The sequence below is a fragment of the Carcharhinus amblyrhynchos genome, unplaced genomic scaffold (genome assembly GCF_965287045.1).
Source record: "Carcharhinus amblyrhynchos unplaced genomic scaffold, sCarAmb.v2.hapA scaffold_41, whole genome shotgun sequence".
Taxonomy (NCBI): domain Eukaryota; kingdom Metazoa; phylum Chordata; class Chondrichthyes; order Carcharhiniformes; family Carcharhinidae; genus Carcharhinus; species Carcharhinus amblyrhynchos.
In genome coordinates, this window is record NW_027649782.1 from 745795 (window position 1) to 762487 (window position 16693).

Sequence of the window (16693 nt, forward strand, 5' to 3'; positions counted from 1 at the left end):
AATATCTGGTAAGGTGAAGTTTATTTATTAGTCACAAGTAAGGCTTACATTAACACTGCAATGAAGTTACTGTGAAATTCTCTTCGTTGCCACACAGCTGTTCGGGCCAATGCATCTAACCAGCATGTCTTTCAGATTGTGGGAGGAAATCAGAGCACCCGGAGGAAATCCACGTAGACATGGAGAGAATGTGCAAACTTCACACAGACACTGACCCAAGCCGGGAATCAAATCCGGGTCTCTGGCACTGTGAGGCAACAGTGCTAACCACTATGTCACTGTGACACTCCGACTGAATAACTTCAGCAGATTCTGTGACCATTATCATGGTGTTAATGTGGAGGAACCAAACAGATCTCAGCAAGAGAAATGCTAACATTAGGCGTCATTAGATGCCAAGCGAATGGCAGTGCTGTCTGTAGATGCACTGGTAACATTACAGTTTGAGGACATCATTGAGGAGTTGACCATTCAACCCTTCGAGCCTGCTCCGCCGTTCAGTAAGATCATTGCTGATTTGGTTATGGTCTCAACTTCACTTTTCCCTCTGCCTCCCAAAACCTTCCACTCCTTTGCTACAGGGCACAAGCTTGGTGTCAATCAGTCGGGGGGGCATGGTTGAGTGTTGATGATCTCTCACACTGACAAGTTGCCAATCACACTTTGTGAAAAGTTATATGGCTGAGTTCTCCTGTCTACGTTCAGAGTAATTATTGGTAGAGACCTGCCTGTCACTTTGGTCAAGAAGGCTGGAGGAATGGTTGAATTAAAGACACCAAAAAATCTGGCAACAGAACTGTTACTTGTAAAATAAATAAAATAAAAATGTGTCTTTAAGCTGGTGTAAATCCTCAACAAAAGCATATAAAGTTGGGTTTCAAATGCAGCAAAAACACAAAACTGAAATGTGTGAAAGCATGAAGATAAAATCCTCGGAGAACTCAAAGTAGTGAGTGCTTTAAATTGGTGTTCATGGTCATTTTTATCAAAATTACTCTACAAAATTGTCATTTATTCTGCCCTGCCATAGAATTGTTGATGTGGGTAAATAGGTGTTACACATGTTAATACACAGACCTAGTGTTCACTCATCTCTAACTCGTTAATCAGCAACTTCAACCTTGAATGTTTGACTGGTTAATGTTTATACCAGAGCAGCACAAACAATAGGAAGACTCAATGTGACACACTTGTGGAATTCACAACATCATTGAATGATACAGCACAGAAAGAGGTTCATTTGGCCCATCGTGACTGTACCAGCTCTCTGAAATAGTTATCCAATTAATCCTGCTCCCTTGTTCTTTCCCCAGATCTTTGCACATTTCCCCAGTCCCCTTTTGGATATTACCATTGAATCAGCTTCAGCTTGTAATAACTTTGTGTGGAAATATTTGACAACTCCCCTCTGTGTCTTCACTTTATTAGTTGAAATCTGTCTTATGGATACAGACTGACCTGCCATTGGAAACCTGCCTGCTTCTTAACCCCATAAAATTCCTTCATGATTTTCAACACATCTATTAAATCCTTCCTTAACCCTCTCTGCTCAAAGGAATACAATCCCCAATTGTGGAGATCATCAAAATGAATCATACTTGGCAAAGGGCTGTATGTTCTGTGAACACCCTATCAGCTTGTCTGCGACATACATTCTCACACATGTTAAGTCAAATAGTATTTGTGCAAAACGGCAGACCAGGTATCCGAGAAGGCCGAGCTGATTATTCTACAAACATGTTAACATTGTCTTCTGAATGAGTACATCGATAGGAGTGACATTCCAGTGATAGGATTGAAAGATTCATTGCACCTGTTATCATCCCATCTATTAGCAGCCTGCGAATAGCTGTGACCTTTCTATACAAAGCAAATTGGAAAGGTGCCTTAGATGTATGGATATATTGCAATAGGTCCAAATGAACTCTTTCTGAGCTGAGCACAAGAGCTTAGTAATCCTATGCAGGTTTGGGTTTCTTACAAAGAGGAGACAGAAGTTCAGTTGTGACTCTGCATCCTTGCCCAAATCCCAACCCAGAACCCAAATATAAAAATCAAAGCTGCCACTTCAGTACTGTACTGAGGGAGTGCCAAACTGTTGGATGTACTGTCTTTGAGGTAAGCTTTAAAACTTAAATCCTCTCTGCCCTTCAAGTCGGGATATAAAATCTCATGGCATTATTTCAGAAAGGGCTTTCTGCTGTCATTAACCCAAGTCAATTTTCTAGACTCCATTCTACATATGCAGATTGATATGCTTCCTATGATCAGTTTCTACGCTTATCCTATTTCCAATGTTAGTACATGAATGCTTAGTATGTTGGATTGTTGCCTCTTCTATCTGTGATTTTTAACAGATGGATTGCTTTTCATCAAAATATTTCTCTGTGGGAAAAATAATTCTTTGAATCTTTTGTCTTTGTTGAAGTTTACAAGATTTATATGCCTGCTCTTAGATTCTCTGCCCAATGCTAAAGTTCAATTACCTTTTCTCTATTTGCTTTGCCTACATCTTTCATTACCTTACTGACCTGGTGCATGTTCCTGTTTATCACGCTACATCCAGAGAAATAAATGGAAGGGCCAGGCAAAGACTGAGTCAGGTTGGATGCTGTGGGCAGTATACAATCCGCATGTTAAGTGTTAAGAATTGTTTCAAGGACAATATTTCACATTGTTGGAATTTTTTAAAACAATTATGCATACATCAGGAAGATATGTAGTAATTCAGGCTTGTTAGCATTTGAGCAACACTGCACAATGGAATGATAATAGTGTACCTTTCAGGATTTTGAACCTATTTCTCAGGCAAGTGGAAATTTTTGTGTTTTGTACCCCTTTATTAAAACTGCCAATGGCAACTCACAGCAGAGTTACTGAGTTGTGACAAATTCTAAGCGAGTTAGTTTGCTGCAAAAGATTTCTTTTACTTCGGGAATTGTAGAGTGGAACAAAGAGAAACGAAAAGATCAGAAAGCATCGGGAGCAGCCCAAGATTACTATTTGCAGTAACGGTATATCCAGCAAGGTAGTATGTGACGTTAAAGAAGAAATTAAAGTCAGCAAATGGGAGGATGTTTAAAATACCAGAAAACAAAGACGGAATTCTCTTCCTCAAAATTTTTAAATGAGGGATAATTCTAATCATTTCCTCCACATTCGAAATTTAACCCTATTCACGTTTTTTTGTTCATAACCAGTGTAAGCACTCCTGCGTCTATTGTCTCCATTTTCTAAAGGCTCAGTATTCAATGAAACCCTGTTCATTTTGATGCTTCACTTATTTGTCAGCCTGTATTGTCACTTGTCTTCAAAACGTTCAATTTTCTCACACATATTCAAGTTATCATTTCTTTTTGGGTTTGTGTCGGCTCAGAATAACTGTCTGCAGCTGTCTCTAATCCCTGATATAATTAAGTCTTGCACAAAACACAGCGGCAGCCAGTGACTGCATGAAGCAAGAAAGCCACTTCAGGGCTGATGCATCTCGAGAATGTCTCTGAACAAACCAGTTCTGTTGGATGAGAATCCTAACCTGCTGTCACTTTCTGGGCTCAGTGAGTTAAAGGTGGAACCAGAAAGGTTCCAGAGTACTAAACATTACAGCTGGAGTGGACACCATATGGGAAGTTTTGTCTTGAAAGTACACCAATTCCTACAGTCTGCAATACAATTCTGTGTCAGTGATAACTTCCATACTTCCAACAGCAAGAACAACATAGACCTATTCCCTCACATCAACTGATATATCGCAATCTGCAGTATGAACATCCCAGCTATCTGGAAACCTGGCTTACACAGAATCAAAGAATAGTTACAACACACAAAGCGGCCATCCAATCCATTGTTTCTGTGTCAACTCTCTGCTAGAACAACTCTATTAGTTCCACACCAAGTCCTTTTTGTTCTCTTACTCTGCAAATATTTTCTCTTCAGGTGTTTATCTAGTTCTCTTTGAAAGGCACAGTTGAATCTTCACCGCCCTCTCAAGCAGGGTATTCCAGGCCCTAACCTCTCGCTGTATAGAAAGGTTTCTCTACATGTTGCCATTGTTTCCTTTGTCAATCAGCTTATATCAGAGTCCACTGATTCTGCAATGTACACACTTCATGAGTAGAGACCAAACCAAGATCCCATCAGCATCTGTAACCACTCTCTCAACGTGCCCTGCCATCTTCAATGATTTGCGTATGTACACCCCAACCTCCCTATGCTCCTGCATCCACTTCATTTGTTACTGTTTCTCCTCATTCTCCCTACCAAAATAAATCACTTCACATTTCTCAATTAAATGTCATCTGCCACGTGTCAGCCCATTCCACCAGGCCATCTGTGTACTTCTCCAGTTTAACACCATCCTTGTCCGTTCACAATGCTTCTAAGTTATGGTGCCTTCCACACATTTTGAAACTGTGATTTTGTACACCCAAGCCTTGGTTACTGGTCTATATCATGAAAAGAGATCATGAGCCCTGGTACTGACCCCTGGGGAACCCCACTGTAAACTTTCTCCAGTCAGAAAAACAAATGTTCACCACAACTCTCACTGTCTAGTCTCTCAGCCCAGGTCATATCCCAGCTGCAGCTGTTCCTTCGATGCAAAGTTGGAACCAGAAATTGAAGCATTGGGCTTCGATTTGCCAACATTTCCTTCAACACCTTTTGGAAATCCATGTACACCACATCAACAGTATTACCCTCATCCACCCTCTCTATTACCTCATCAAAAATTACAGCAATTTACCATTGACGAACACTACTGGCTTTTCTGAATTAATCCACGTGTGTCCAAGTGACTGGCCCAGATTATCGTCATCTAAAGTTTCCAGTCCTTGAGATGAAACGAACAGACCTGTAGTTGTTTGGTTTATCTTTACATCCTTTTTTGAACAAGAGTATAATCTTTGTAGTTCAATTATAAAGCAATGTACAGCAAAGAAACAAGTCATTCAGCCCTATTCGTCGATACAGCAATGTCGCTGATGAGTAAAAGTGTCCTGGGAAGACGTTCACTTCAAGGGCAGTTACGGATGGGCGATAGATGCTGCCCAGCCAGTGACACCCACAGCTCCTGAATTTAAAAAAGTTGCGAATTTCAGAAATGAAAACTGCTGACTTATTGACCAATCTTTTTATATAGCAGTCCACAATCTCAATAGGTCATCTAATCCAGGGTGAGACAGCGAGAAGAACTGATCTCATAAGGTAGTCACTAATAGATCAAATGTAGAACTCAGGAGAAATTCTCCACACATACACAGACACAACACAGACAGACACACACACACACTCACAGACACAGACAGACAGACACACACACACACAGACACACACACACACTCAGAGACACACACACACACTCACAGAGACACACACACACTCACACACACACACACACTCACACAGAGACACACACACACAGACACACACACACACTCACACAGAGACACACACACAGACACACACACACTCACACACACTCACACACAGAGACACACACACACACACACACACACACACACTCGTGAGAATGTGAAAATCTCTGCCACGTGGATGAAGCAGAGAGCACTGACATATTTCAGGATAAGCCTGCTGGCTTGTTTGAATGAGAGGGGAATTGAGGAACATGAGACAGAATGGGAGTCTGAGTGATGAACAGCCAGAAAGAGAAAACACAGAAAAACACAGTGCGTCTCCGTCACAAGGAACAAAGTAATTAATATGTTCAGTATTAAAAAATCAGCTACCATTCCTCACTATGTAGAATACAAACTGATGTTACTCATGTCATTCCAGTTCACCTCAAACTCCCAGGTTCCCATTGGCAGTCCCAACCTTAAACATCTCCACTGCCTGACCAATCTTTGGTAGAGGCAGGCTCTGGGAGCAGAGGAAGAGTTAAATCCCAGGACAAAGGCAGAGTAGACACCAGCAAAACAACCCGGGGCAGGAACACCCTGCCCTATCTTTAATAAGACCAAGATACACTCATGAACTGCACAAGTATTGCAGCAAATGACACAGGCTTACTCTGTCTGAGAAGAACATTACAAGTGGAGCAGGTGTGTGCTATTCAGCGTGTCAGCCCGCTGAACCTTTCAATATCATCACAACTGACCCTCTGTTTCCTGCCATATTCACCAGTCTCCCTCCCATCCCCCAAACACTTCTACCCAATTCTCAATCAACCTTCCTCCAATTCCCCTCACTCAATTTCTCTCTCACCTCATTCTCCCTCACTCTCTCTCCATTCCCTCACTCTCTCCATTCCCTCTCTCTATTCCCTCACTCCCTCTCTCTCCGTTTCTTCACTCTCTCTGTTCCCTCTCTCTCCATTTCTTCACTCCCTCCATTCCTCTCTCTCTCCATTCCCTCACTCCCCTCTCTTTCTCTCTCCATTCCCTCTCTCTCTGCTCCCTCTTTCTCCGTTCCCCTCTCTCTCTCCAATCCCCCCTCGCTCTCTATTCCTCCCCTCTCTCTCCATTCCCCCCTCTCTCTCCATTCCCCCCTCTCTCTCCATTCCCCCCTCTCTCTCCATTCCCCCCTCTCTCTCCATTCCCCCCTCTCTCTCCATTCCCCCCTCTCTCCATTACCCCCTCTCTCCATTCCCCCCTCTCTCCATTCCCCCCTCTCTCCATTCCACCCCCTCTCCATTCCCCCCTCTATTTCCCTTCTCTCTCACTCTCTCCATTCCCTCTCTCTCTCATTTTCTCTATTCCCTCTCTCTCTCCATTCCCCCCTCCTCTCTCCATTCCCCCCCTCCTCTCTCCATTACCCCCTCTCTCCATTCCCCCCTCTCTCCATTCCACCCCCTCTCCATTCCCCCCTCTATTTCCCTTCTCTCTCACTCTCTCCATTCCCTCTCTCTCTCATTTTCTCTATTCCCTCTCTCTCTCCATTCCCCCTCTCTCTCTCCATTCCCTTTCTCTCTCTCTCCATTCCCCCCCTCCTCTCTCCATTACCCCCTCTCTCCATTACCCCCTCTCTCCATTCCCCCCTCTCTCCATTCCACCCCCTCTCCATTCCCCCCTCTATTTCCCTTCTCTCTCACTCTCTCCATTCCCTCTCTCTCTCATTTTCTCTATTCCCTCTCTCTCCCATTCCCTTTCTCTCTCTCTCCATTCCCCCTCTCTCTCTCCATTCCCCCTCTCTCTCTCCATTCCCTTTCTCTCTCTCTCCATTCCCCCTCTCTCTCTCCATTCCCCCTCTCTCTCTCCATTCCCTTTCTCTCTCTCTCCATTCCCCCTCTCTCTCTCTCCATTCCCCCCCTCTCTCTCCATTCCCCCGCTCTCTCTCCATTCCCCCCTCACTCTCCATTCCCCCCCTCACTCTCCCCATTCCCTCTCTCACTCTCCCCCATTCCCTCTCTCACTCTCCCCATTCCCTTTCTCACTCTCCCCATTCCCCCTCACTCTCCCCATTCCCCTCTCTCACCCTCTCCATTCTCTCACTCTCTCCATTTCCTCTCTCTCTCTCTCTCTCACTCTCTCCATTTCCTCTCTCTCTCTCACTCTCTCCATTCCCTCACTCTCTCCATTTCCTCTCTCTCTCTCTCACTCTCTCCATTCCTTCTCTCTCTCCATTCCCTCTCTCTCTCTCTCTCACTCTCTCCATTCCCTCTCTCTCTCTCCATTCCCTCTCTCACTCTCTCCATTCCCCCTCTCACTCTCTCCATTCCTTCTCTCTCTCACTCTCTCCATTCCCTCTCTCTCTCGTTCCCTCTCTCTCTCTCCATTCCCCCCCTCTCTCCATTCCCCCCTCTCTCCATTCCCCCCCCTCTCTCCATTCCCCCCCCTCTCTCCATTCCCCCCCCTCTCTCCATTCCCCCCCTCTCTCCATTCCCCCCTCTCTCCATTCCCCCCTCTCTCCATTCCCCCCCCTCTCTCCATTCCCCCCCCTCTCTCCATTCCCCCCTCTCTCCATTCCCCCCCTCTCTCCATTCCCCCCCTCTCTCCATTCCCCCCTCTCTCTCCATTCCCCCCCTCTCTCCATTCCCCCCCTCTCTCCATTCCCCCCCTCTCTCCATTCCCCCCCTCTCTCCATTCACCCCCCCTCTCCATTCACCCCCCCTCTCCATTCACCCCCCCTCTCCATTCACCCCCCCTCTCCATTCACCCCCCCTCTCCATTCACCCCCTCTCCATTCCCTCTCTCTCTCACTCTCTCCATTCCCTCTCTCTCTCACTCTCTCCATTCCCTCTCTCTCTCTCTCCATTCCCTCTCTCTCACTCTCCCCATTCCCTCTCTTTCTCCATTATCTTTCTCTCTCTATTCCCTCTCACCGTTCCCCCTCTTTCTCCGTTCCCTCTCTCTCTCCATTCCCCCTCTCTCTCTCCATGCCCTCTCTCTCTCTCTCCATTCCCCCGCTCTCTCTCTCCATTCCCCCCTCACTCTCCCCATTCCCTCTCTCACTCTCTCCATTCCCTCTCTCACTCTCTCCATTCCTTCTCTCTCTCACTCTCCCCATTCCCTCTCTCTCTTCATTCCCTCTCTCTCTCCCCATTCCTTCTCTCTCTCTCACTCTCTCCATTCCCTCTCTCTCTCCCCATTCTTTCTCTCTCTCCCCATTCCTTCCCTCTCTCACTCTCTCTATTCCCTCTCTCACTCTCTCCATTCCCTCTCTCGCTCTCTCTCCATTCCCTCTCTCGCTCTCTCTCCATTCCCTCTCTCTCCATTCCTTCTCTTTCTCACTCTCCATTCCTTCCCTCTCTCACTCTCTCCATACTCTCTCTCCATACTCTCTCTCCATTCCCTCTCTCTCTCACTCTCTCCATTCCCTCTCTCTCTCACTCTCTCCATTCCCTCTCTCTCTCCATTCCTTCTTTTTCTCACTCTCCATTCCTTCCCTCTCTCACTCTCTCCATACTCTCTCTCTCTCTCCATTCCCTCTCTCTCTCCCCATTCTTTCTCTCTCTCCCCATTCCTTCCCTCTCTCACTCTCTCTATTCCCTCTCTCGCTCTCTCTCCATTCCCTCTCTCGCTCTCTCTCCATTCCCTCTCTCGCTCTCTCTCCATTCCCTCTCTCTCCATTCCTTCTCTTTCTCACTCTCCATTCCTTCCCTCTCTCACTCTCTCCATACTCTCTCTCTCTCCATTCCCTCTCTCTCTCACTCTCTCCATTCCCTCTCTCTCTCACTCTCTCCATTCCCTCTCTCTCTCCATTCCTTCTCTTTCTCACTCTCCATTCCTTCTCTCTCTCACTCTCTCCATACTCTGTCTCTCTCCATTCCCTCTCTCTCTCACTCTCTCCATACTCTCTCTCACTCTCCATTCCCTCTCTCACTCTCCATTCCCTCTCTCACTCTCTCCATTCCCTCACTCTCTCCATTCCCTCACTCTCTCCATTCCCTCTCTCCCAATGCTTCTCAATGGATGGATTTCCAATGGAACTTGAATGAATGAAACGGCGCCACAACATAGTCAAATGAAGGCATGTCGAGCGCTGCAGAATGAGCGCCAAATCCCCTCACCGACAGCCGGAATTTCTTCTCCATCAAGAATACACATTTCCACTGGGAATGATCCTCAATAAACTGCAAATTCCTCAGGATTAATCAGCAGCTCCAGCTCACACACGGAATCTATTCACTGGACCACAACACGCTACTGCAAGAACAGAACTTTCTGGTTGAAATATTCTGGAGAATGTAATTTGGAGTGAAGAGCAGCCGGGTTTTTTATCGGGAAATGAATCGCAGACTGAGAGAGACAGCGATCCGGATTCTCTCCATCCTTTATTCCCATCACAGCAATAACTGCTTCACACACACTCCACCTTCAGCAAAGTTTCACTTCACCAATAAATATCCTAAAGCCTGACCTTACCTTCCAGGGCACAGACAGCAGGGAATATCCAAAATATCCACCAGATGCCCATTGTGGAGCTCTGTGTGTGTGTGTGTGTGAAGATGTGGAGTTCTTCACTCAGAGCAGTTCCTGCCTCAACCATCCCAGAGGCAGCAGGAGCAGCACACCCAGCACCTCCACAGGGGGAACCAGCCTCTCCACCAAACACCAGCTCAACTCTACTCCAAACCTCACTGCACCCTCATCACGGCCAACTTCACTCACCACCTCACTAACACGTCCACGAGTGCGGAAACACAGAAAGAGGTCAGGTGTTAAATATTTCAGTACAATGTTAAAGTCTGCTACCCCTGCAGTCACAGTAGTACAGACCACAGCTGTCAATCACCCAGATCTGTCTGCTTTTGGCTCAGTTTGCAGTCTGGAATATTGACTGGATGTGGGGCTGCTCTGAGAGAGGCAGGGGGTGGGGGGGGGGGAGAGATGGGGCTCAGTCTGGTGAAATATTGACTCAGTGTGGAGCTTTACTGAGGGGGAGAGAGAGAGGAAGGGGAAGAGAGAGCAGGGGAAAGAGAGAGTGATGAGGGAGAGAGACAGGGGAAAGAGAGAGGAGAGAGAGCAAGGGGGAGAGAGGGGAGAGAAAAAGGGGGAATAGAGGAATCTATCTGGAATATTTATTCAATGTGGTGCTTTACAGGAAGAGCGGGGGAGTGAGAGAGTGAGAAGAATCGCGGGAGCTCATTCTGGAATATTTACTCAGTGTGGAGCTTTACTGAGAGAGAAAGACTTTGATTTGATTTATTATTGTCACGTGTATTAACATACAGTGAAAAGTATTGTTTCTTGCACACTGTACGGACAAAACATCATTCATAAAGAAGGAAACGAGAGAGTGTGGAATGTAGTGTTACAGTCATAGCGAGGGTGTAAGAGAAAGATCAACTTAATGCCAAGTAAGTCCATTCAAAAGTCTGACAGCAGCAGGGAAGAAGCTGTTCTTGAGTCAATTGATACTTGACCTCAGATTCTGTATCTTCTTCCCGAAGGAAGAAGGTGGGAGAGAGAATGTCCGGGGTGCGTGGTGGGGGGGTGGGGGGGTCATTAATTATGTTGGCTGCTTTGCTGAGGCAGCGGGAAGTGTAGACAGAGTCAGTGGATGGGAGGCTGGTTTGTGTGATGGATTGGCCTACATTCACAACATTTTGTTGTTCCCTTGCGGTCTTGGGCAGAGCAGGAGACATACCAAGCTGTGATACAACCAGAAAGAATCGATGGCGCATCTGTAAAAGTTGGTGAGGGTTGTAACTGACAGAGCAAATTTCCTTAGTCTTCTGAGAAAGTAGAAGTGTTGGTGGTCTTTCTTAACCTATGTCAGCACAGGGGGACCAGGACAGGTTGTTGGTGGTTTATTCACCTCAAAACATGAAACTCTCAACCCTTTCTACTTTGTCCCTGTTGATGCAGCCAGGGGCATGTTCTCCTTTACGCTTCCTGAAGTTGATGACAATCTCCTTTGTTTTGTTGACTGAGGGGGGAGAGGGAGATCCAGAGGATTCAGTCTGGAATTTTTACTCAATGTGGGGTTTTACTGAGGGAGAGAGAGGAGGGGAGGGGGGGATCAGTCTGGAATATGTACTCAATGAGGGGCTTTACTGAGGAAGACAGAGTCAGAAGAGGGAGAGGGAGATCCAGAGGACTCAGTCTGAAATATTTATTCAATTTGGGGCTTTACTGAGGGAGAGAGGGGGGGAAAGAGAGCGTGGGGATTTCCAGGGGGCTAAATCTGGAGCATTTACTCAATGTGGGTTTTGCATGAGGAGGGGAGAGAGAATGAGGGGGAGAGGCGGGGTGGGGCGGTGGGGTGGTGGTGGGGAGGGGATACTAGTCCAGGAATCAGGCAGTTGTGATTCCTTTACTGCCAGAGTGCAATATTTTTAACCCTGTCCATTCTGTGCTGGATCCAACATTTGAGTCAGAGGGGAAAGTTGCCAAACTTAAAGAGTTCGAGGTTTCTGACCCAACTGTGAAATGTGAAATCGCTTTATGCTTGCATTCCAATTAAGCAAGAATTGAAAGGAAAGGAAAGATATTTTCATGCAAAATCATTCCACCACATCTCAAATCCACCTATCTGAAATATTCAGTAATAAACTATCAGACTGCGTGGCATCACTCTGGAGCTCTGTAAATCTTCTCCCCAAATCCTCTCCTTCACCTCCCTATCCCCCCATTCCCCTCCCCTCCTCCACCTCTCCCCCATTCCCCTCCACCTCTTCCCATTCCCCTGCCCTCTCCACCACCTTCTCCCCTATTCACCATCTCTCCTCTACCTCCCTTTGCCTCCATTTCCCTCCTCTTCTCCACCTCCCTCTCCCCCAGGGTACAGTACGGTAGCGCTGTGGTTAGCACAGTGCCAGGGGGCCCGGGTTTGATTTCTGGTTTGGGTCCCTGTCTGTGTGGGGTCTGCACATCCCCCCTGTGCTCCGGTTTCCGCCCTCAGTCTGAAAGACGTGCTGGTTAGGTGCATTGACCCGAACAACTGCCAGACTGTGGCGACTAGGGGATTTTCACAGTTAACTTCATTGCAGTGTTAATGTAAGCCTTACTGGTGACTAATAAACTACTTCACTCTGCCCCAGTCCTCTCCCCTTCTCCAGCTCCCTCACCCCATGCCCCTGCTCCTTCTCTACCTCCCCTTCTCCACCTCCTCCCTCACTGCCCCATCTCCTCCTATTCCCCTCCCTTCCTTCACCTCTCTCCCCCCTGTACTCCTGCCCCTCCCCAGTGACACATCTCTCCTTTTCAGCATTTCTTTCTCCACCTCTCTCTTTCCCTCGCTATTTTCTCCTCTTTCTCCACCTCTCTATTTTCTCCCTCTGCTCTTCCTTCACCATCTGTCCTTTCTCCCTTCCAGTTCTTGCTCATCTCCATTCGAACCAGTTCTGTTTGGGTTATTCGGCATTTTGTGCAGAGTGAAATGGATGTTTATGGATCGAAGACGGTTCCTTCTTGTAACCTGTCGATTTTACCCCTGGTGATATTTTGTGGATCATTCCTCTGAGGCTTCTTTTAGAGAATAGAGATTAAGACAAAGAGCATTAAGATGTGCTGTTCCTGGAGAGGCTGGCAGATACCACCACCTGCCGGTTACACTCCACACCATGTTACCCCCCCGCCCGACACCCCCCTAGTAGCGGATTCCCTCTCACTGCCGCCGGGAGCTCCCCCACTGCGGATAGACCGCACACTCTGCACCCCTTCCTCACCCTGCTAAAATCAGGGGCAGTGTCCAGGTTGGCTTTCCCTGAGTTATCCCTTCACCAACTAGCCTCACTGCTGGGATAGAGAGCACTCCCCTTCAGTTCAAAGTCTGGAAAATAAGTCAGTATATGTGTTCCTCTCAACCAGCACACAGAGTAAATAATCCAGACTAAATATTTCAGACTGAATCCTCTGGATCTCCCTCTTCTGACTCTGTCTCCCTCAGTAAAGCCCCTCACCGAGGACATCTTCCAGACGGATCCCCCCCTCTCTCTCCCTCAGTTAAGACCCGCACTGAATAAATATTCTAGATTGAGTTCCCTGGATCAGGTCCCTCCCCCCCCAACAGCCCAGATCTCACAGGTTGGGGCAGCCGATAGCTCCACATGAGTGGGTGATATGTGAAAGTGATTAGATTAAGCCTCAGCGTAACGCCGACTGTGCAAACTACTCCCCAGAAATTCTGTGTGATACAAGATCGTCTGCTGAGTTTGGGGGTCACGGAACGGGGTCGGGACAACAAGCAACAGTGTCTGAGATAAAGGGGTGTCGGAGCTCAAAGTGGATGGAATTCGACTAGTACAACATTGGCGGAACCTCTGAGTATTCTGGTGTGCTTCAGAATGCACAGGAGGGAACATCGCTCGTGTTCTGGTTGTAATCATTTTAAGATGAATCTTGAATGCTGAGAGATCCCGAGAGTGGAAGGGTTAAACTGGAGGCATTCCTGATTGACTCTCCCTTTCTTCAGTTAAGCAGCTGTCAGGAAGCTTTTGTTTAGACAGTGAGTCGGTTAATATTCTCAGAGACAGGTATATTACAGAGGTGTCTCTGGCCGACACTTAGGCTAGCAATTAAAACTAATCCTCAAACCACAACAAGCAAAAAAAAAACAAATTATCGCTAAAGTCATAGCCAAGCTATTCATAAATTGATCAAGGAGAAACAGCTATCGTCTATCAAGATAAAGACCAAAAAGATTCGAATATATACTCCTCAATGCCGTGGTGTTTGGTAAGATCGCAATAGTGAGTGTGTCAGGGAGTAGGAAAGGCCAGGATGTTTTCTGATTCTGAGATGAGGTGGAGATGCTGGCATTGGACTGGGGTGGGCACAGGGAGAAATCTCACAGCACAGGCAGCACGGTGACACGATGGTTAGCACTGCTGACTCACAGCGCCAGGGTCCCAGGTTTGAATCCCGACTCGGGTCACTGTCTGTGTGGAGTTTGCACATTCTCCCCATGGTCTGTGTGAGTTTCCTCTGGGTGCTCCGGTTTCCTCCCACAGTCCAAAGGTGTGCGGGTGAGGTGGGTTGGCTGTGCTAAAATTGCCCCTTAGTGCCAGGGTGCTAGCTAGGGTAGATGCACGGGGTTATGGGGGATAGGGCCTGGGTGGGATTGTGGTCGGTGCAGACCCAATGGGCCAAATGGCCTCCTTCTGCACTATATGACTACTAGGTGAAAGTCCAACAGGTTTATTTGGAGCTGCTCTCTTATCAGGTGATTTTGAGATTTTAGCAGGACAGCAGGACTAGAGGGCACAGCCTCAAGATAAGGGGGGGGGTGCAGTTTAGAACGGAGTTGAGGAGGAACTCCTTCACTCAAAGGGTGGTGAATCTCTGGAATTCTCTGCCCGTTGAAGTGGTGGAGGTTGCCTCGCTAAATATATTTAAGTCACGGGTAGATAGGTTTTTGGTAGGCAAGGGAATTAAGGATTATGGGGAGAAAGCGGGAAAGTGGAACTGATCCACTTCAGATCAGCCATGATCTTATTGAATGGCGGGGCAGGCTCAAAGGGCTAGATGGCCTACTCCTGCTCCTATTTCTTATGTTCTTATTTATTCATTCATGAGTCATGGGCATCGCTGGCTGGCCAACATTTATTGCCCATCCCTAGTTGCCCTTGAGAAGAGGGTGATGAGGTGAGTCTGGAACAGACATTCTGGATGTTTTAATGAAATAGAAACTGACCTCTGAAATCCAATACACATTAATCAACAGAACCTCCTTCTGTGAGGATCTGAGAGAAGATGAAACTGGCCCATAAAAAGAGAAAATAATGATTGTTTCAGGAGTACAGTCTGAACAAACTCTTGTGACTTGAGCCACACAGTAGATACACATGAAGGTAAGAGTCCATTGTCAGATGTACATATACTCACTAACAGGCAGAGGCAGCGCTGTCATGGTATTATCACAGGACTAGTAATCTCTGCTCCAGGGAGCAGGATTTGAACGTCACCACGGCAGATGAATGAACACTGAGGGTGGCAAATGTACAAAATGTACTCTGGTGGAGAACATCAATGTCCATCACCAACAGTACCTCGGTAGCACCAGACTGAGCTGGCCAAGTCCGACAGGCATGATGCGGAGATGCCGGCGTTGGACTGGAGTAAACACAGTAAAAAGTCTCACAACACCAGGTTAAAGTCCAACAGGTTTATTTGGTAGCACAAGCCATCAGCTTTCGGAGCGCTGCCCCTTCGACAGATGAGTGGGAGTTCAGTTCACAAACAGGGCATATAAAAATACAAACTCAATTTACAAAATAATGGTTGGAATGCGAGTCTTTACAGGTAATCAAGTCTTAAAGGTACAGACAATGTGAGTGGAGAGAGGCTTAAGAACAGATTAAAGAGATGTGTATTGTCTCCCGCCAGGACAGTTAGTGAGATGTTGCAAGTCCAGGCAAGTCATGGGGGTTACAGATAGTGTGACATGAACCCAAGGTCCTGGTTGAGGCCGTCCTCATGTGTGCGGAACTTGGCTATCTGTCTCTGCTCAGCGACTCTGCGTTGTCGTGTGTCGTGAATGCCGCCTTGGAGAACGCTTACTGAAGATCAGAGGCTGAATGCCTGTGACCGCTGAAGTGTTCGCCAACAGGAAGAGAACATTTTTGCCTGGTGCTTGTTGAGCGATGTTCATTCATCTGTTGTCGTAGTGTCTGCATGGCCTCCCCAATGTACCATGCTTCGGGACATCCTTTCCTGCAGCGTATCAGGTAGACAGCGTTGGTTGAGTTGCAAGACTATGTACCGTGTACCTGGTGGATGGTGTTCTCATTTGTGATGATGTCATCCATGTCGATGATCCGGCATGTCTTGCAGAGGTTGCTGTGGCAGGGTTGTGTGGTGTTGTGGTCACTGTTCTCCTGAAGGCTGGGTAGTTTGCTGTGAACAATGGTCTGTTTGAGGTTATACGGTTGTTTAAAGGCAAGAAGTGGGGGTGTGGGGATGGCCCTGGCGAGATGTTCGTCTTCATCAATGACATGTTGAAGGCTCCGGAGAAGATGTTGTAGCTTCTCCATTCCGGGGAAGTACTGGACGATGAAGGATCTGAGAGAAGATGAAACTGGCCCATAAAAAGAGAAAATAATGATTATTTCAGGAGTACAGTCTGAACAAACTCCGTGTCCCGTGTTTGTCTTCTGAGGAGGTCGGTGCGGTTTTTCGCTGTGGCGTGTCGGAACTGTCGATCGATGAGTCGGGTACCATGTCCTGTACTTATGAGGGCATCTTAATCTGGATCTGAATCTTCAGTATCTGGAGGTGTCTGTAGTGATCTTCCTCATCTGAGCAGATCCTGTGTATACAGAGGGCTTGTCCGTAGGGGATGGCTTCTT

General features: G+C 47.1%; 1 protein-coding gene across 2 annotated transcripts in view; it reads right to left on the reverse strand.

Moving 5' to 3' along the window:
• Positions 1–9901, reverse strand: part of LOC145335786 (ephrin type-B receptor 2) — a 606760-nt gene extending 596859 nt beyond the window's left edge. For both annotated transcript variants that reach the window (XM_080181518.1, XM_080181517.1), the window contains exon 1: positions 9825–9901. In XM_080181518.1, the coding sequence (XP_080037644.1) occupies positions 9825–9876 (52 nt within the window). In that variant the 5' untranslated portion in view covers positions 9877–9901. The remainder of the gene's footprint in view (positions 1–9824) is intronic.
• Positions 9902–16693: the final 6792 nt, after the last annotated feature.